The sequence below is a fragment of the Pinus tabuliformis genome, chromosome 4_1 (assembly GCF_031772625.1).
Source record: "Pinus tabuliformis cultivar Carrire ecotype Pingquan chromosome 4_1, CPIR1, whole genome shotgun sequence".
Classification (NCBI taxonomy): domain Eukaryota; kingdom Viridiplantae; phylum Streptophyta; class Pinopsida; order Pinales; family Pinaceae; genus Pinus; species Pinus tabuliformis.
The window spans coordinates 735,431,915-735,453,157 of record NC_142303.1 but is presented as its reverse complement, the minus strand read 5'-3'; the positions used below and the strand labels follow the sequence as shown (position 1 = coordinate 735,453,157).

Below are 21,243 nucleotides of genomic sequence, written 5' to 3'. Positions count from 1 at the left end.
CCCGCGCATCAACAAGTAAAGGTTTTGAAAATCTTGATACTTTCAAAACTTTCAAAACAGTAAAGGTAAGTTTAGAAATGAAGATGTTCAGGATAGTTTAACGTTTCAAGGACAAACCTGAAATTTTTCAGATTCATATTTAAAAAAAAAAATACATATGTATAATTTTGATCAATGTTAATATTCCATAAATCCATTATTAAAGTTAATTTAAGGAAATGAATCTAAACTAATAAATTTCTCTCTATATATAAACCACTAAAAACGAACTCTCTTCACCATCTGGCCCAGAGAAATGAAGCTTATGCCAAGTTTACAGTTGGACAAAGCTACCCAGACGCATCTCAGTCATGATGGAATAGGAAAATGGAAGCCATTAAAATATTTGATGTTGCAGTATATTATTAATATATGGGAAAAAAAACAAAGGAAACAATAGACTGTGGATGACTTCACGGTTCAATCCAAATTGTTGATACATATTTATTTTATGTAGAAGCTAGGAAGATTTAACGTTTTATTTTTTGACAGTTTAAGATATATATAATGATTATAATAATAAGAATGATCAAAATATATAAAGATAGTTTATTTGATATTAAGAAGCTCAAAGGTGTAGAATATGAAATGCCAATATGCCAATATAATTTTGGAGAAAAAACGTATAAAAAAAAAAAATGGAGAAATAATAAAGTTACAAAATACATCTACGCAACGCCTGACATTAACATTCACGGTGTCATAAAGAAAAAGTTAGAAGGAGATCGATCTAACTGGGTTGGTTACGTTGCAATTACGGAGGACGAGAAGGAGATTAAACGACTGGGCCGCAGGGACATTGTGGTGGCATTGCGAGGCACTGTAACGTACGCGGAATGGCTGGCAAATCTCACGTATACCCTAACTCCTACAAGTTTAAACCCTTTAAACCCTCTTGCGGATGTTAAGGTAGCGAAGGGTTTATTGGGCCTGTACACTTCGCAGGATTCGACGTACAAGTTCAACAATGGAAGTGCCAGAGAGCAGCTTCTGTCTGAGATTGCAAGACTCGTGAAGAAATACGAAGGAGAGGAGCTGAGCATAACCATGGCAGGGCACAGCATGGGCAGTGCAATGGCTACCTTGTGTGCTTATGATATCGCAGAGCTGGAACTAAACCGTACTCATTATTATTCTCCTTCCAGGATTCCCATCACGGTGTATTCGTTCGCTGGGCCCCGCATGGGAAATGCTGCCTTCAGAGAACGCTGTGGGGAGCTCGGGCTCCGGATTTTGCGTGTTGTCAACGTCCACGACGTGGTGACGAAGATCCCAGGCGTAATATTTAACGAGAAATTTCGGCTCTGGGAAAACTTGATGGACAGAATTAATTCATGGAGTTATTCTCATGTCGGCGTTGAGCTAGCGCTGAATCACAAGCTGCATACCCAGTTTTTCCACAGTAAGTCTCATCACCCCTCCTGTGTTCATAACCTGGCGACGTATTTGCAACTCTTAAACCGCTGCAGCTGCAACCGCCATGAACATCTTGAACAGGCAAACTCAGAATTCCCGGTCAAGTAAGTACAGGTATCGCCTTTATAATGAGTAGTAATTAGTCACGTTTGCATGATTAAATGGGTTGCTCTATCCGCGCTGTCTTGGTTATTCACCATTCGATTTAGTGTTAGACGATTAAAAACTTTATTGCGGTTGATCTCATAACTGACTCTTGCCGCTCAATAACTGACTCTGGCCGCTCAATAACTGACTTCTGGCTTATTAATTTTTCAATTCACGCATAGGTGTCTCCACAATATGTTGAAGGCGTATGCGGAGTTCGCGCAGAGGTCTCTCCACCATGTGTTGAAGGCGTATGCGATGTATGACAGTAAGGTGGGGTTCTCGACGGTTTTTTCTGTAGATTTTCCATTTGCCCTAATTGTTTGTATATGGGATGTTTTTCTTTTCAATAACCGACTTATCTCATAACTGACTTTTGCTGCTCAACTGACTGGCTTATTAATTTTTCAGTTTGCGCACATGTCTCTCCACAATGTGTTGAAGGTGGGGTTCTTGACGGTTTTTTCTGTAGATTTGCCATTTGCCCTAATTATTTGTATATGGGATGTTTTTCTTTTCAATAACAGACTTATCTCATAACTGACTCTTGCGGCTCAACTGACTGGCTTATTAATTTAACTGACTCTTGCGGTTCAACTGACTGGCTTATTAATTTTTTAGTTTGTGCACAGGTCTCTCCACAATGTGTTAGGCTAGGGACGCTGTAGAGACTTATGAGAAAAATTGCTGGTTGTGTGGTGTCATTATCAGACTGGTTCCCTCGAATGACACGATTTGGGCGGTCTACTTACTAGACAGCTGCATTATCAAGGCGTGTGGGCATCAGAAATGAAGGCGGGAGACGACTTAAGTTGTCAAATAAAAGGAGCTATTGCAACCGCCTATGTTCATATAGCCATTTTATCTCCAAGGTACGCCGAATCAAAATGGTGTTTGGAAGAGCTCGTGCTGATGTTGAAATCGGGGACTAGCATTATTCCGGTGTTTTACCATGTAAAGCCATCTGATCTACGGGTCAGAATGGGCAAGGGCGAAGATGGAATGTATGGACGAGCCCTTCGCGATCTGGAAAAGAAGAAGAGATACGAGCCGAGCACTGTTGAAAAATGGGGAGATGCTCTTTGTCGTGTTGCAGACATAAGTGGCTTGGAGCTGGAAGCTTGTAATGGGTGAGAATTCTCACTCCTTTGTCAAATTTTATTTTAGTTTATGTTTTATAGAAAGATTAGTCTACCCTATTTTTCCTTGAAATTTATCTCGATTTTTGGGATATTTCAGAATTTCATAGAAGTATTACTGTTAGCCAAATTCCAAAATATTCTTAACTTCTCACAATTTTAGAGAGGACACCCTTTTTGGCAGTGAACGATGCCGTGGTCATGTATGAGCAAATACAAAAGGCAGACCCAAAGCTGAGTTACCCCTTCTTGCCTTCCATATCGGATTCCGGGAAGGAACTCGTTCTTGGAATGCAGCAGAAGAACCGCAGACGCCGATTTTCTTGCGATCAAATCTCGAGTGAGTTCTTATTTTCTTTGAGCTTTCTTGATATCCAAACTCTGTTTAGATTGGGCGAGGTACTAAATTACTCTTTAAACGTGATGATTGGAATGATGTAAATCATCCCTGGATCTTGGATAATGTAAAATTGGACGTGGGTTTCCGCTCCACCATTAACACAGAGATTGTGTCTACTGGCAGGAAAGAGGCTGCCCACCAATGAATAAATCGTTGGCATGGTGAATACAGATGATGAAGAACGACCAGGTTATAGTCTGTAAGAATGTAATTGAATCTTGCTTATATCACTGCATATTGAGGTTTAACTATGAGTCAATTGTTAGCCCATGATCTGCTTTGCTATACAATGGGCAAAGTGCACGCCATTGAAAGGATTTATATTATGTACATTTGAGTAAATCATTGAATTATCTTTAAACATTTTATGTTTAGGAATTATTTTGAATTTAATCAAATAGAACATCGAATGCTAACGGGTGATGATTTAATCCATAGCTATTATTCTTCCGGTCTTCTATAAAGTGAAGCCCTCGGAGGTCAGGGGGACAGGCAAAGATAAAGATGAACCGTACGCTAAAGCAGTGCCACGATGATTGCCCAGGTTCAATATCAAACGGGCATGTCATTTTGAGGTTTAGAACGTTCTAAAATTGCACATGTCCTCAGCCATAGAAAGAAACTTGTCCCAGCATGCTAACCTTCTTATTACATGCAATATAAGAATTGCTCATCATGAGTTGTTAGGGATAGAAGCATGAGCATGATAATGAACCCAGGACCGTCGGTTGTAGGTGCACATTTCATAGTATGGATTTAACGCTTCAATCCCTTTATCACTTCTATCTGAAATTCAATTCATCGTATCTACTTAAAGTATTCACTTCTATCTGAAGTATGAGCATAATCAAAACATATCTCAATAGCTATATTATGTGAAGCAAATTGGAAAGATGATTCTCTGTAACTACATAAAAATGGAAAAATCCATAGCTTGAAGGACTGAATATAAAAACATTAGTTTATAAATATTGGTTTAGTGGATTGACATTAAATAAAAAAACATTAGTTTATAAATATTAGTTTAGTGGATTGACGTTGTAAAATTTACACGTAGTGCTAATGATTTGACTTCCTTCTCATTTAAAACTACGGAACAGACCAAAGCGGAGACTAACATGTAAGTTTGTTACGCCCTTTTAGTAGCGGCCTAACGTTTCTAGCCCTGTTCAAGCACGTGCAGCTTCCTTTCTTGCACTTGATCCTATGGCATGGTAAATAAGCTCTGCTTTTCTCCATGGCAAATAATATTTACTCTGCTATAGGATATTGTATGTGGTTTAGGATATTAAATGTGGTTGGGTTGTAAGCATATACAATTAAATTTATACCAATATAAATTTAACAGTGCGTATATATAGCCCAACCGGGCATGGTAAATAAGCTTGACCTTTTTCAATGTGTCTGATGGAGGGAATTAGCCCAACCGGGCATGGTAAATAAGCTTGACCTTTTTCAATGTGTCTGATGGAGGGAATTTTCATGGTCAGCCTGCTAAGCTGGGTTTAAATTTGTTATTATCATCAATAAGCTGGGTTTAAATATGTTATTATCATCAAAATAATTGCAGATATTTTTATTTTTGAACATGTGTATTGGTGTGTTATACTTTGAATAATATATGAAAATATTGTTTGTCATAAGCTTGACCTTTCTCAATGTGGTTTAGGATATTAAATGTATGTGGTTTAGGATATTAAATGTGGTTGGGCTGTAAGCATATACAATTAAATTTATACCAATATAAATTTAACAGTGCGTATATATAGCCCAACCGGGCATGGTAAATAAGCTTGACCTTTTTCAATGTGTCTGATGGAGGGAATTTTCATGGTCAGCCTGCTAAGCTGGGTTTAAATCTGTTATTATCATCAAAATAATTGCAGATATTTTTATTTTTGAACATGTATATTGGTGTGTTATACTTTGAATAATATATGAAAATATTGTTTGTCATAAGCTTGACCTTTCTCAATGTGTCTGATGGAGGGATTATCATCAAAATAATTGCAGATATTTTTATTTTTGAACATGTATATTGGTGTGTTATACTTTGAATAATATATGAAAATATTGTTTGACGTATTGTCATGGTCAGCCTGGTAAGCTGGGTTTAAATCTGTTATTATCATCAAAATAATTGCAGATATTTTTATTTTTGAACATGTATATTGGTGTGTTATACTTTGAATAATATATGAAAATATTGTTTGACGTATTGGTAAACCTGAGGATGGGTATGTCACCTTGTATGTCACCTTTATCATTGACGATTAATTAATTACACCGTAAGGAATTTGCCTCTGAAATCAAACCTGAGGATGGGTATGTCACCTTGTATGTCACCTTTACCATTGACGATTAATTAATTACGCCGTAAGGCATTTCCCTCTGAAATCAACTCCTTTCTCTGCCTACCTGTCATCTTTATATGCCAGAGGATTATATGTAAGACGATTGCAAAGATTTCAGCCATTAGATTAGAATGGTTACAAAAAACTAGTTCTCTTTGCCTCTCTGCCTACCGTGAATGTTGCAATGCCATTGGATGTGGCAAAATATCCAACTGGTTTGGCGGAAAAGTTACAAGATTTTTAAGGTACACTGCAACTGCATCATGGTGAGCATGTGGAGGTCAAGGTTGTGGGGATTGTGGGCATCGGTGGAATTGGAAAGACAATGTTGGCCAAAGAACTTCTTAATCGTAAGAGGTCAGATTATGATAGATCCTGTTTTCTATTTGATGTGAGGGAAAATGCAAATAAAATGTCTCTAAACAATGTATAAAGCAAACTCATTAAGGACTTGAAGGATAGAGATATCAAAATTGAGAGGTGGGAAGAAGGCGTGGAGATACTTAAAAAGAATCTTTCAGCTTGTGAGGCACTCATAATATTAAATGATGTAGGTCATGTGGATCAACTAGATCCTTTCTTGCCAATTAAGCATGTCCTTCACCCCAAGAGCTTGATTTTGGTTACGTTTAGGGTCAAGCATATCCTTAGAAGTGCAGGAATTGAAGAGTCGTCAATTTATCAGTTACCAGGCCTCAATATATCACACTCCCAAGAGTTGTTTTACTTGCATGCCTTTTTCCAGCCATATCCACTACCAAGATTTGAAAATCTTGTAGATGAGTTTTTAAAGGCATGCCATGTTTTGCCTCTATCATTGAAAGTTTTTGGGTTGCTTGTTTGTGGACATGACAAACTTTACTGGGAAGAGCAACTGAATGGACTTCACCAAACATTACCTACAGAGATAGAAAGGAGCCTTAAAATTAGTAACGACTCTCTCAATCATGAGTAGCGGCAAATATTTTTAGATATCGCCTTTTTTCGATAGGAAAAGACAAGGATACATGGGTAAGAATATGGAGGGGTTCAAGATGGAATGGTTTGGTAGGGTTTCAAAATCTGCTCAACAAGTGTCTTGTCGAGTTGGACGATGAAAATAGAATAAGAATGCATGATCACCTCATAGATTTGGGAAGAGCTATTGCGGATTGTCTAGAATTATTACCACGTTGGCTTTGGCGACCGATAAAGAATCTTCATCTTCATGAGTTGTTGCAACAATCATCCTCTATAAGTGTTTGAGCCATCCTAATTGTTGAATGTCTAAAGAACTTTTGGTATTTTGTATTCAAAACAGTCTACCACACATTATGTTAATAATAGTTTATTGTTTTCAAACCACAAACAGGTGATAACAGAAGTGCGCGGATTTGGGATGGCTCCTTGGTACACCTTTATTGGGTAGGATGAAGATTAGGAAGTGTTCCATTCAGAATTAGAATTTCCCTTGAATACAAGTTCCAGTCAAGAGGTCTGCGGAATCAGGAAATTGCAACTTCTTGAAGTTGAAGGCAACTTTGAAAGCATCTTGACTTCGGTGTGGTCACCAAAACTCATATGGCTTCATTGGAATGTGTCGATCTACTCATCACTGCCTTCTTGAATTCCATTGTGCGATTTAAGAGTTTTAGAAATGTTCGGTTGGGAATTTAAAAGATTGTGGCAATCTCGATCTGAGGTACGTACATATAGATGCAGCAATTTGCAGAGCAAGAATTCTCCTATCTTTTCAATTTCTTATATAATCGAAACGTACTTAACATTGCAGGCACCTCTCCACTTGCGGGAATTAAATATTGAAGCTCCATTTTCCGAGTTTCCAAAGTCATTAAGGTCGATGAAGCACCTAGAAAAGATTGTATTGAATTGTCCGCGATTGTTGACATACGCAGATGTAGCAATGCTATCAAAAGAATTTTGTTATTTGAGATCTTTGAGATATCTAACCCTCATAGGGTGCCTAAAATTGCAGCTTCTTCCAATTTTATTTGGGAATCTAAAAAAGCTCGAATACTTCCATCTGTCCAAGTGCAGTAGTTTGGAAATTCTTCTAGATTGTTTTAGTAATCTAACAAATCTTCAACACATCAATCTGACAGACTGTGGAAGTTTGAAAATGCTCCCAAATTCCTTTGGCAATCTGGTAAATCTCCAACACGCCAATATTTCTAAGTGCAGCAATTTGGAGATGATTCCAAATTCCTTTGGGAATCTAACAACTCTCCAACATATCAATCTCACACTGTGCGGAAGTTTGAAGATGCTTCCAGATTTGTTTCAAAATCTGAGAAATCTCCAAACCATGAATTTGACATTGTGCAAAAGTTTGAAGATGCTTCCAAGTTCCTTCAAAAATTTAAAAAATATTCAATACATCAATCTTTCTAGGTGTAAATGTCTGGAAATGCTTCCAGGCTTTCAGGGAAATCTATTGCAACTTAGACATCTACATTTGAGTGATTGTTTGAATTTGACTCTTTCCACACTTGGAGATATCACCACTCTTGAATGTTTAGATCTATCAAGTTGCCTCCAAATGGAGTTATTGCCTTCCCAGGTTGGAAGTCAACCGTCTTTGAAAAAGTTAAATTTGTTCCGTACAAACATCAAAGATTTACCTAGTACTATTGTGTGCCTGAGCTGCCATCTTTGTTCGAACAGACTAAGTGTTTATTACAAACATTGCAATTTTTCAACAAAATGTCAAGAATGTTACTGTAGTAAAGGTGTTTTCACATCCACTACTTCAGAAGCAGGAGGTGGGTGTTGATTTTCTTCTCCTTCTGCTGTGATGGCTATATCTGCTTCTTCGTCAGAAGATATTTTGATCTGGGTAGCATCGTCTTGGCTTTTGCCCCACAGAAAAAGGTAGAGACCAATGAATATAAGAATCACACCCATGCTGATTTTCTTCTCCTTCTGCTATGATGGCTATATTTGCTTCTTCGTCAGAAGATATTTTGATCTGGGTAGCATCGTCTTGGCTTTTTCCCCACAGAAAAAGGTAGAGACCAATGAATATAAGAATCACACCCATCAAACTGTTCTAGTGTAGGAAAATCAAGCATTTCAATTAATTAATTTTGTAAATTTTAATTTTGTAAATTTGTAGGCAAAATGAGAGAAGAAATAATAAATTTAATGTAAATTGTTAGGGTAGTTCTGGTAAACTTGATTTAGTCGAGTTATAAGTAGTTTTCTGGCTCCAACCTTTGGTTTGGCCCATGATATTCCTGTGGAATATAACCTATTTAAAAGCCAAAAGCCTCCATGTTAATTTCTTTCACTTATGGAGTCTTTCTGTTTTTAAACAAGCTATATTCCACATGAATACCATAGACAAAATTATGGGTTCTCATGAACCCCAAAATAGCTGATGACTTTAACTAATCAAAGTTACTTGAACCGCTCTAATAGAAATTGAAGACTTAAGAATATACTATATTCCATATTAATGCCATGGACAAAACCATAGATTCTCATTAGCCCAAAAACAACTAATAACTTTATCTAATCAAGTTTAATTTTACCTAAACCACTCTAACACAAATTGAATATTGGAGTATATAAAAAACCACCGAATTGAATATTTGAGAATATAACAAACCACCCACCTTCCTAGACGCAACGTGTCTCCCAGAACTATAGATGATAAAATTGCTGAGCACACGGTAGACACTGGGTTGAATACTGTAACGAATACTGGCCCTCGTTTCCGCAAACACCGTAACTGTAATGGAAATGCCATTGCATTGAATATGATTCCTTGCCAAATTTGAATTAATCTTCCACAAATCAGCTTAACCACCTAACAAAAATTTAAGTTATTCATGGTTGGGAAAATTGAGGAAGAACATCATTCATGTATGTAGACTTACTGCAGTGAACACAGTCAAAATATTAGCCCTATCCAGTATCCATGATGTTGGAATGATGCCCCTGTCAAGAATGGCTATTAGGAGAGCAGTTTGGATGGAGCCTAGAATGGCAGTAATTGATGTAAGGGATAGTGTGGCTGGAAACTTCTTCAATGTCTCAACCTACACATGAAATTATAATCATACATTTGATTGGGTGGGGAGCTTTGAAACTTCTAAATACAGAAAAGGGTTATAATTGGGTATCAATTTAATATGCAAGGTGGTAGGGAGACCTGCAATATCATGGTAGTGGATAACATTATCACTGCTGAGATAAGGTAAATACACCCTCTAATCTGGTTGCCTGAATCTCCCTCATGTAGAATGGTTTCCACTAGGTGTACTGTATTAGTGTTGGAAACTGAGGTTGATTGTCCCCACAGAGGCCAAGGTTGGGCTAGAGTAGGACCTTGAAGGAAACTCATAGCCATTGCTCCACCCACACAAATTACAGTTCCCAGAATTTTGGCTCTTTTGCGAATACACATAACGTCTACTTTCTCCATCCTACATATTTGACACTCACATTAGATTTTGGTCACAATAAATCTAAATGATATAATTAACTCCAAATGAATGCATCATATAGGTGAGCAATTATAAGCTCAAAATAATTTTTTGACCATTAGTAACCTAAATCAAAATAAATTGTTCAGAGTTTCATTTCATTAACCTAAATGAAAGAATCTCCTCCAAATTTCAACTATGTGAACAGTTATAATCTCCTTCTAGTTTAAACAGTTATAAGATAAACAATAGAAAATCTTTTAGCTTTTTAATAACTTCAACTACATGTAACTTCAATCATTAACATTCACTACCAAAATACAAACAATTTATATTTCATTAATCACACATTCAAATGATTAACCACACATTCAAAGTGAGTGTTGAGTTCTTGATTAACCACACATTCAAAGTGAGTGTTGAGTTCTTGATTAACCACACATTCAGAAAATCTTTTAGCTTTTTAATAACGTCAACTACATGTAACTTCAATCATTAACATTCACTACCAAAATACAAACAATTTATATTTCATTAATCACACATTCAAATGATTAACCACACATTCAAAGCGAGTGTTGAGTTCTTGATTAACCACACATTCATGTAAACGATTCATATTTGATTAACCAGACATTCAAAGAACATTCATGCATCCACACATTCAAATGATTAACAACACATTCAAAGTGAGTGTTGAGTACCTGATTAACCACACATTCATGCAAACAATTCATATCTGATTAACCACACATTCAAAGCACATTCATGCAAACGATTCATATTTGATTAACCACACATTCAAAGAACATTCATGCTAATTAGCCACACATTCAAAGCACATTCATGCAAATGATTCATCACTCAATGCAGAGTTAAGGTTTATAGCCACTCACTTATGGATCAAAAGCATGATGAATTAGTAAACTCTTAGCTGTTGGATGTAAAAAACAAGATTCAAGTCTATTCTACATGTTAATGGGTATTTCTATCAATCCAATACATAGATGAAGTTTATAAACACCACTAATGGATCAAAATCAGTTACACATGCCAAGGGGAATCAAGTGCCATATATTTCAACTCAAAATCTCTGATCAACAAACTTTGTATTTCAGAGCTTTTCAACTGCAACTAGGAAAAGCTGCTATAGTAGAAAATATTCCCCTCTTTATATTTGGTGACTCACTACAGCATAAAGAGCAAACTTCATTGGTGTTGCAGGGCTTCAAATCTAGGGAAAAGAGTTAGACAAATGAGCAAATGATTTGGAAAACAGATCTATGGATCCCATGCTTTCATCCATAATGATTTAATTTCTGCATCACTGAATTTGTAATGAAAGAAACTCAAGCCCATTTGATCTGCAAGTCATTCATTGTGCTCTCAAACGATTTGCAGTCACGAGAGAAGAGGAAGAGGAAACAACAGAGTGGTTGAATGATTTAGGGGATCCTAACACTGATCTGATGGATTGGGCGAGGGAAGAGGCAATGGCTGCCTTCACCTGCCCTCTTTTGGGGATGTTCCTCCTCGAATGAGTATCAGTAGTTGTAGGCATCTTGGTATTTATGTTTTGGACTGAATTCAATGGATTAAGCGATTAAGGAAGATAACAGGGAGTGAATACTTGAAATATTGAATGAACAGAGTGCAGAAGCAAGGGAGAGAGGGTTTAGAGAAATGAGATGATAACGAGTATTTAAGCCTTTTTTAGACTTTACCCTACTCTGCTAACTAGCACACCCTTCACATGCTAGGCTACATTACAAATAAGTCAGAGTGCAGAGGATAAATTGAGGAAGTAGTCTGCAAGCCCTTGGCGACTATTCTTAGCTCTGATTATTCCGTTCATGAAATAAACTAGCATATATTTAGATTTATTAACACTGAGAATATTATTCAATGACATTGAATATTGACCTCATTTTATTTAATAATCATGAACACCTTTCCCAGGCTTGTTATAGAGCAGCTACCTTTTTTGTGTACAATGTTAAAGAAAATGCAGATTACTTTGCAAAAACACTCAAATTGCATGAATTTTAATTCACAAAAGACCAAACCTTTTTTATGTACAATGTTAAAGAAAATGCAGATTACTTTGCAAAAACACTCAAATTGCATGAATTTTAATTCACAAAAGACCAAAACCTTTGCTATTTTAGTAGTACGTTCAATCCAAGTAAAACCCAAATTTATTACCAATCCAACCTGGGCTATAATTAGCACAAACTCATCTGAGGGTTTAGGGAATCTAAAGTTGATGTCACACTTGGGTTTGAATGGGCTTGTAATAATGTCTATATATTCAATGCACCTTTATGTACAATCTAGATTCCATACATCATTACATAGGCACATTCCTATAAAAGATTTCATATCTCATTTCCCCTCCAAACTTTAGACTGCGCCTTGTTTCTCTCCCTTGTAACTTCATTTCCATTCATTCCAATTTCATTTTAACACATCTCAAATGCAAAATATTACAAATAAATTTCCACACTTAATTTACATATTACAAATCCTAAAAAAATAGACATTTTGCAGGTTCATTACTGCTTCTTCAGGTCTTCGATGCCTCCAACAAATTTCGATGCAACTTCAAATATGGAATGACAACCACAATGTTCTTCAGAATATTATATTTCTTCTCTAACCTCTTCCGTTACAATTTACTACTTGTATTTTCCAACTGAAACTTGAAAAATGATGTTTCAAGATGAAATACCATTTTGATAGTTTATGTCTTTACAACCAATTCATTATCAATGGGTTTTAACATATTTAAAAAAAAAATCAATTTATTTTAATGAATATAATACATGTTTTAAATATATCTTGATATTAATTAAATTTTTCGTTTAAATAATGATTTCTTAAATAACCCTATCCAAATCGATATGGATACCCAGTTGTTCACCTGGATTCATTTGTTTACCTTCACCTTCAACTAGGCAATCTTTATCCAGATACAAAGGTGTTTAAACAACTTCAATGGCTATTTATGACTATTTTTATTCCATTTTATAGCCACTTTAACCCCCGAATAGGGTTTTAGGCATGGCTTCCTCAATTGAAACTCATTATCATCAACCTGTTCACCTGGATTCGTTTGTTTACCTTCACCTTCAACTAGGCAATCTTTATCTAGATACAAAGGTGTTTAAACAACTTCAATGGCTATTTATGACGATTTGTATTCCATTTTATAGCCACTTTAACCCCCGAATAGGGTTTTAGGCATGGCTTCCTTAATTGAAACTCATTATCATCGACCCTTTCTTTCAAAAATGCCCATTCACATTTCAATATTCCTCCACACTGTATGCCTTACGGCGTTTCCTTTGCAACATTAGGTGCAAATGCTAGTTTTATGTAGAAGCTAGGAAGATTTAACGTTTTATTTTTTGACAGTTTAAGATATATATAATGATTATAATAATAAGAATGATCAAAATATATAAAGATAGTTTATTTGATATCAAGAAGCTCAAAGGTGTAGAATATGAAATGCCAATATGCCAATATAATTTTGGAGAAAAAACGTATAAAAAAAAAATGGAGAAATAAAACACACTCCCTGTATGAGCTCAAACCTATTGTAAATCTCATATTGAATTAAATCATTAACTACATTGTTATATGGTAAACTTATTAGTGACACTAAGAATCTTCTTAAAGCTAATTTTGAGCACACCACCCTAATAATTCAGTGCCCTAATTTTGCACAAAGAACACAAAATCTACTGACTAATTTGTCAACAATTTACATAACAAAATTAAGCATTATTCCAAACACTCCCCCTTAATGATTAATGAGGGTGTACTATCTTATCTTGTAGTGTCAAAAACTGAGCTTTTGCAACTGCTTTGGTGAAGATATCTGCTAGCTGATGCTAAGTATTTATATGCTTCAATTCAATATCCTTCTTCTACAACAAATCTCGAATGAAGTGATATTTCATGTCAAAATTCTTTGTCCTACTTTGATGAACCGGATTCTTTGCTAACTTGATGACATTTACATTATCACAATAAATCATTGTAGGTTGAATTTGTTTTTCTCCAATTTCTTCCAAAACTTTTCTGAGCCAAAGAGCTGGTGTACCTATTGAGGTAATTGCAACATACTCCGCTTTTGTCGATGAGAGGTAATTGCAACATACTCCGCTTCTGTGGATGAGAGGGCAACAATGCTTTTTTCTTTTTTAGGTCCACGTAATTAAACTAGAACCAAAAGAGAAACAATTTACAGATGTGAACTTACGGTCATCAATACTACCTCCCTAATCTCAATCACTAAATCCAACAAGATTGAAATTTTCATAAGAGTAGTAATGAATACCAAAATTTAGAGTTCCTCTCACATACCTTAAAACCCTCTTGGCTGCCTGCATTTGTATTTCAGATGGATTTTTCATATACCTTGAAACACGTGAAACTGAATATGTAATATTAGGCCTTGTGTGGGTTAGAAATATCAAGCCCCCCACAATACTTCTATAATTTTTCTCATCAACTAAATTGACACCATCATCTCTACATAACATATCTGCATGAGCACTTGGAGTAGGGGATGGACTACAATCAAGCATATGAAATTTATTTAGCATATCATGTGCATACTTTGTCTGACAAATGAAAATCTCATCCTTACTTTGATAAACCTCCATTCCTAGAAAATATTTCATGATGCCTAGATCTTTTATCTCAAATTCATTCATAATAGAAACTTTGAATTTATCATTCATCTTAGAACTACTACCCGTATACAATAGATCATCAACATATAAACTTATGATTAGAATATCAATACCTTCTTTTTTGTAGTAAAGGGAAGGATCACTCTTACTTCTCTGGAAGCCATTTCCCTGAATGTATCCATCAATCCTAGCATACCACACTCTTGGTGCTTGCTTGAAACCATACAAATCCTTCTTCAACTTGTGGACATTATTCTCCTTTCCTTCCACTTCAAAACCTTGTGGCTACTCCACATTTAATTCCTCTTCTAAGTACCCATTCAAGACGGCACTTTGCACATCCATATGATGTGTGCTCCACTTTTTCTAAGCTGCTAACGAAACAAACATTCTAATGGTCTCATGTCTTGATATTGGTGCAAATGTCTCTTCATAATCAATTCCATACTTCTGTGTGAATCCTTTTAAGCAACTAATCTTGCTTTGTGTATTTCAACACTTCCATCACTCTTAAATTTAGTCTTATATACCCATATGGTGCCAATCCTTTTCTTGTCATGTGGAAGTGTTGTCAAATTCTAATTGTCATTCCTTTGAATGGAATCCATCTCTTCTTGCATGGCTTGCATCCGAACCTCATTAGTACATGCATCTTCAAAACATGATGGTTCAAAATCAGCCTTTGCTAATAAAGCGAAATTGACTATCTCACCTATTGGGATTTATTCATGTGCTTGATTTGCAGTCCTCTAATAAATATCATTCAATCTTCTTACCTTCCTTGTAGAACATGGAGAAGAAGTTGGACTTGAACTTGATATTGAAGAAATTGATGAAGGGATGCTTGGTGGAGTTAACCCACTAGTTATAGAAACATTAGTTGGCTGCTCATGATCAATATTAGCAGTTATATCATCATTCAAAACAGGTTTTGTCATCTCAACATGGCATTTTTGATGACCATAAACTCCCCCTTCATCAAAAATTACATCTCTTGATACAATAAGATTGTTAGTTAGAGGATTATACTATTTATAAGCATTGCTTGTCTCACTATACCCAATAAAAATACATAACTCACTCTTTGCATCTAACATTTTTCTATTCTGATTAGGTACATGCACATCAACCAAGCAAACAAAAACTTTGAAATGATAAAAATTAAGCATTTTTCCATACCAAGCATCATAAGGAGTCATATTTTCAAGTGCACTGGTTGGGCTACAGTTGATGATGTACACTGTTGTAGTAACTGCATCTCCCTAATAAGAATTGATCAAACTCTTTGTTTGTAACACACATCTTGCCATTTCAACCATAGTGTGATCCTTCCTTTTAGCTATGTCATTCTATTGGGGTGTGTATGCCATAGTATGCTGCCTCTTGATGCCATTCATATCACAATAACTCTGGAAATCTTTTGAGAAGAATTATCCTCCACAGTCAGTCCACAAACATTTGATCTTGCACCCTTTATCATTTTCTACAAGGGCTTTGAACTTCTTGAATGTATCCAGGGCTTTAATTTTGGCCTTTAGAAAATATACCGAACAATTTTGTGAGTAATCATCAATAAAGGTGATGAAACATGATGACTTACCCAAACTTTTAGTCTACATAGGACTACATATATCTGAATGAAGAAGCTGAAGTGGGTGATGAGCCCTCCATGCAGTGCCCTTTGGAAACCTTTCCCTTGCATGCTTTCCTTTAGCACATCCTTCAAAAACCTCCTTATGCTCTTCTACGTTGGGCAAACGAGAAACTAATGCATGTGAGGTTAGAAACTTCAAACTGTGAAAATTTAAATGCCCATACTTGAGATGCCATAACCAACTTGAATTCTAATAAGCGATATGTGAAATATTGTTGTTATGTTCATCAAAAGTCAAGGGAAACATCCTATTTCTTGTCATAGGCACAACAATGATCACCCTATTTCCCTTATTCTTATCATAGATACTACATGTCTTATTTTCAAAGACTACTTTATAATTTTTCTCACATAGATGCCTGTTGAGGCCATGAAAATCGTTGCAACAACATAGGGGAAACCACCCGGTCCGGACCTTAGTACAGCTCCTTTTCCGTTTGGAATAGTGGCTCCGACTGGGGATAATGCGACCAGTTTCCCAATAATGGATAAAAGTGGGATAGATGAGTAACTTATGATGTATGATGGTGATAAGCGAACAACTAAAACTATCGGCGAAATATATTATCTATAATCTAATCCCGGGACTTATCAATCTTTCAAAGCGTAGCGTTTGATAATCTGTGCTTTAAGGCAGGCATATAGATGACTCTAACGTTAAAGCATAGATGTTTAAACCATTTAAGATTGCTCTGCATAATTAGTTATGCAGAGCGATAATAGCGAATTACTACACATTGTCATTCATATCATTGCTACATGCATGATTAAAAGAAAGGGCATATCACAAAACATCCAATAGTGGAATGAAATGAAGATTTGCTGTTACAGCGCATACATGTATTCAACAATAGAAAAAATAATAACACAGCAATTCATATAAGAGGAAAGGAAACAGATGCAGATAAAAGTACCATGTAAGCTGCTTAACAATCCAGTATATTAATCGCTATGTCGCAGTCCTTCCTTCAAACCAGAAAGCATTCCAAACAAGATACAATAGTGCACAATTGTATAAAACAGCCTTCTCGTTAAATTAAGAACTATCGGTCGAGTTTCATAAAAGAATATAGGTTGAAGCACAGTAGTGCACACTTCAGCCTTTAAGTCTATTACAAAATTTTACGACCCTTTCCAAAACAATGAAAGGGTCTATAAATACTAATCTAATCTAAATATCTAACAAAAACTGAAAAGCTATTAAATTGGCATCAATAAATATTTTCCATCTTCCTTGGCGATCTGGCAGTCGGCAGCAATGCTTCATTCGGTGGGCTCTTTGCCTTTAAACCTCAGCTGACATATCGCCAGCATTGGCTCTACTTCCGGTGGAGTGTTGAGACGCGAAGTGAGCTGGGCATCATATGTGGCATCCTGAATGTCGGGGATCAGGCATCCGAGAGCATCTGTTAAACACTTGAGGGCCGACCTTTGAGTGTGCGGCTTGATTAGAAAGAGCCAATATGCCTCGGAGGTTAAAGTATTTACTCCAGCGATTAACCTTCCCCTCTCCTCCAAGTCATGATAACTTGTTTGTTCAATCATGTTTGCTGTTGTTATGCTTCCAGGTGTACACTGGGAAATCATGTTTGCCAAATAGAGTGCGTTATTGACTAAATAAATCATATTATTGGCAATCATCTTACACCTTGAAGCTGCCCTTTCCGCTTTCATCATCTGAGTGTTCCATTCCACGAAGAGTATGTCTTTGTATGTCTCATAGATTCTAGGCAAGTTCGTTGCCTTCCCCACATCAATATCTTGCCAATCAAGATACCCGGTTATGGTTTCTTTGGCCTGATCTAGCTCATTTCTGGCTTTCTCTATCTGCTGACATACTGCTGTAGATATTTCGCATAATGGCTCAGCCTCTGTAAGTTGCTGGCATAGGAGTCTAATCTGAGATATTAATGCGCCATTTATTTGAGCTGCTTCTGCTCTGAAATCCTCCACTTTCCGGGTGCCCTTGATGTCTTCAAGTTGTGCTAATAGTCGAGCTATTTGCTCGTCTTTTGATTTTGTCATCAGCTCATTCGCCTCTCTCAACTGTGCCAATGCCTCCGATAATTCTTTCTGCTTCTGGATTGCGCTCTGGTCGATTCTCTGTCTTTCAGTCTGCAGTTGCTGGGTTAATATATTGTTTTCTTGCTGTTGTGCCAGCAACTGCTCTTCCACCTGCGCTGCTTTATTTTTCGCCTCGGTTACTTCTGCCTGTAACGCACAAATTTCCTGGTCCTTAGTCTTCAATAGAAGACTTACCTCTGATGCTTTGTCAATAGTCGCTGCAGAATAAGCTCCCGCATACTGCGACAACTTTGTTAGATCATCGGAGGGATCCAATTCCTCCTTCCACACTACATTGCCCGTGATTGTTTGCTCAGGAAAGATAGAAGGTTGATCAAGCCTTCGTCTCTTCCTTGAGCGCTTAACAACAGCTTTATACTTTGGGCTGTAGAAAACATCCAGGGGAAGAATATCTTCGACCTGGAGAACAATTTGATCGGAAGGATCTATAGTAATTACCTCAACATCCTTTGAAATGGGTGGGCCGCTGGTTCCGCTTAGAACCTGAGAAGAAGTGGTTTCTGGCGCATCGCTTGTTTTAGAGGTGTCTGTATCTTTGGAGCCTTCCTTTCCACTGATAATGGAATCGAATTGGTTCCATTGTTTAAGCAATTCAGGATCAATGGAGGTCTGTTTATGTTGCTCTGTCTGGGATTTATTCTGCTCTTTTTCTTGTTCTAACCTCTGGTGCTCCTCTAACTCTTTTCTCTGCTGCTCGTCTAGTTCTTTTCTCTGTTGCTCTTCTTGCTCCCTTTTCTTCCTATCTGCCAATTCTTTTTTCTGCCTATCTGCCAGTTCTTTCTTTTGTTTCTCCTCTTCTTCTTTCTTCCTCTGTTCCTCTATCTCTTTCTGCTTTCTCTGTTCTTGATCCTTCTATGCCTTTTGCTGTTTTTCTATCTGCTCCTTCTTCTGCCTCTCAACTTGCTCTTTTCTTTTCTTTTCTGCCTGCAGCTTCTTTTGCCTTTCCTCCTGTTGTTTCTTTTGATCATTAGTTGTAACAGGAGGTTGGCTTGTCTGTTGCTGACCAGGCTCACTTGAGGAAGACGCTGGGGTTGTTGTCAATAAATCTAGAGGCAGAGTTTGCAACCTCTGCTCTCTAAGTTTATTGAACTCAGTTAACGTCTCATCATTATATCTCATTCTAGCAAGCTCTTTGGCCTGACCGATTGTATCGGCGGCGGCGAACAGGTCATCAAACATATCCTCTTGATGGTCAACTTTTGTTAATTTGGCCTGTTCTAGGGCAGTGTAGACAGTTTTACGTGGATCATAGAGTCTGCTTGGGAGAGTGGCCAGGGATAAAGCTTGCATCTTTGTTGCCTCTTTTTCTGCATGCTTGAGATCATGCAGAGTATAAACACCAATTCTCAAGGGAAAAGAGGGCCAGCCCCTCTTCTTTTCTTTCTTGAGAGTTTGTGTGACACTCTCGGCCATAATCTGGTAGGAGATTTCTCGGGCCAACAATTTGTCTGGAACATATAAAGGGAGAACATGCGGCTTGGCCTGGCTCCCATAAACCCTAATATAGGTAAAATGCTCTTCTCCAAACCAACTTGCTACAGCTGGTAAGTCGAAGGAAGCGAGATAGGAAATTTTGGGAATAGGTCGATCAAAAATGGAATAATGAATGGGAACCATAAAACCATTGCAAATTTGATACAAATGGTCCTTGTAAGAGGACTTCCACAATTTCTGATGATACAAATGAATGGGTGAGGGGTCTTGGGTGGTCCACCTCCAACCGAGGATAGGAAATTCAGAATTAAAACATAAAGTGTCCATAATGTAAGCGCTATAATAAAATGGTGGGATTTTCCTTTCGGAAACTCTGGATTTGGCTCTAAAGTCACGAACAGCTACGGCCAACTTATCAGAAAGAATGGTGGCCCAATCCATGATTGTACTATTAACAGCTGCTTCCATCAGAGGAACCATTTCTATGTCGAAATTAGCAGAGTCATGTAACCCCCATAGCCTACACATCATAATCCCCGCATAGCAATAGGGAGAAGCCAAAGAATCGACGGAGTACTTACCCGAGCTTTCGTGCTTGTGCTTGGCCGGATTCTGCCTCCAATCCCGGATGGGTTCAGATTGTACTTCATTCTCGGCTGCAAATTTCTCCACGAAGGCTTTGTTATAGATTTTCTCCGGCTCGGGCAAATGATACATTTGCCTTAGGTGCTCTGGCTTGAACGACCCGAAAATCCTTCCATCTCTTGTGTGGAACGTTCTATCAATGATTGGAATTTCCTCGATTGCCCAGCGCACTACATCAGTGTAGGGAAGGACCTGTTCTCTGGCTGCTATCTTGTGTAGGAAGGAATCGGCCAAGTCTTTGAGAGTAGCATCAGACTTCTTTAGTACATCCACACTAGCCTCTGTCACTGTCACTTCAGGTTGCTCAGTTTCTAATAGGTTATATGTGCCCTGCCATGAAGTCCTATTGAGACCAGTGCACGTAGTGTCTGAAATTAGGCCTTTCTTCTTATCCGCGGCAGCTTGTCCTGCAACAGATGCAGCAGCGGAGCCCGCGGTCCTCTTGGATTTCTTCCCCATCATGCTCAGACTTCTCTCAACAGATGAATTCTACACAAAGGCAAGAGAAATCGTAACAAGGAAATAACGATGACAATCCATAAAGGGAAAGATATATCATTTGAAGCGTGGTGATATTAATTCTCAAAAGTGGCTGCGGATCCAATCACTGGGAAAATATTGCAGATGCATTAATGGTGATTTAAGGCCTGCTACCCATTAAATGAGTATCACACCGTTATCCGGCTGAATGACCCCCTTAAGCGTGCAACAGATATTTTGGCGGTTAAACGCAAGTGTTCGTTAATCGAAGGGGCAAAGTTTTAAATACACATGCATTACCTTATCCCTGCATT

The 21,243-nt window shown here is 37.3% G+C and overlaps 3 protein-coding genes across 3 annotated transcripts; 2 read left to right on the top strand and 1 right to left on the bottom strand.

Moving 5' to 3' along the window:
* The first annotated feature begins 627 nt into the window (after window positions 1-627).
* Window positions 628-2,254, top strand: LOC149178248 (galactolipase DONGLE, chloroplastic-like). The gene is made up of 4 exons (XM_089422036.1): window positions 628-1,559; window positions 1,785-1,875; window positions 2,014-2,098; window positions 2,235-2,254. The coding sequence occupies exons 1-4, from the start codon at window positions 628-630 to the stop codon at window positions 2,252-2,254; spliced, it is 1,128 nt and encodes a 375-aa protein (XP_089278162.1).
* A 137-nt stretch (window positions 2,255-2,391) lies between these two features.
* Window positions 2,392-2,736, top strand: LOC149178247 (putative 2' cyclic ADP-D-ribose synthase BdTIR). The gene has a single exon (XM_089422035.1). It carries the CDS (start codon window positions 2,392-2,394, stop codon window positions 2,734-2,736), a length of 345 nt encoding a protein of 114 aa, XP_089278161.1.
* A 5,474-nt stretch (window positions 2,737-8,210) lies between these two features.
* On the bottom strand, window positions 8,211-9,924 carry LOC149178246 (WAT1-related protein At2g39510-like). The gene is made up of 4 exons (XM_089422034.1): window positions 9,652-9,924; window positions 9,387-9,538; window positions 9,113-9,283; window positions 8,211-8,400 (listed from the first exon to the last, which is right to left on the bottom strand). The coding sequence occupies exons 1-4, from the start codon at window positions 9,922-9,924 to the stop codon at window positions 8,211-8,213; spliced, it is 786 nt and encodes a 261-aa protein (XP_089278160.1).
* Window positions 9,925-21,243: the final 11,319 nt, after the last annotated feature.

Bases quoted from the DNA above. Each gene is read 5' to 3' on its own strand.
- LOC149178247 (XM_089422035.1), top strand. From the start codon at position 2,392: ATGAAGGCGGGAGACGACTTAAGTTGTCAAATAAAAGGAGCTATTGCA.
- LOC149178248 (XM_089422036.1), top strand. From the start codon at position 628: ATGCCAATATGCCAATATAATTTTGGAGAAAAAACGTATAAAAAAAAA. The intron at 1,560-1,784 runs GTAAGTACAGGT...ATTCACGCATAG, and splicing joins AACTCAGAATTCCCGGTCAA to GTGTCTCCACAATATGTTGA. The intron at 2,099-2,234 runs GTATATGGGATG...GTTTGTGCACAG, and splicing joins GCCATTTGCCCTAATTATTT to GTCTCTCCACAATGTGTTAG.
- LOC149178246 (XM_089422034.1), bottom strand. From the start codon at position 9,924: ATGGAGAAAGTAGACGTTATGTGTATTCGCAAAAGAGCCAAAATTCTG. The intron at 9,539-9,651 runs GTCTCCCTACCA...TTTCATGTGTAG, and splicing joins CCACTACCATGATATTGCAG to GTTGAGACATTGAAGAAGTT. The intron at 8,401-9,112 runs GTGGGTGGTTTG...GAAGAAAATCAG, and splicing joins GACACGTTGCGTCTAGGAAG to CATGGGTGTGATTCTTATAT.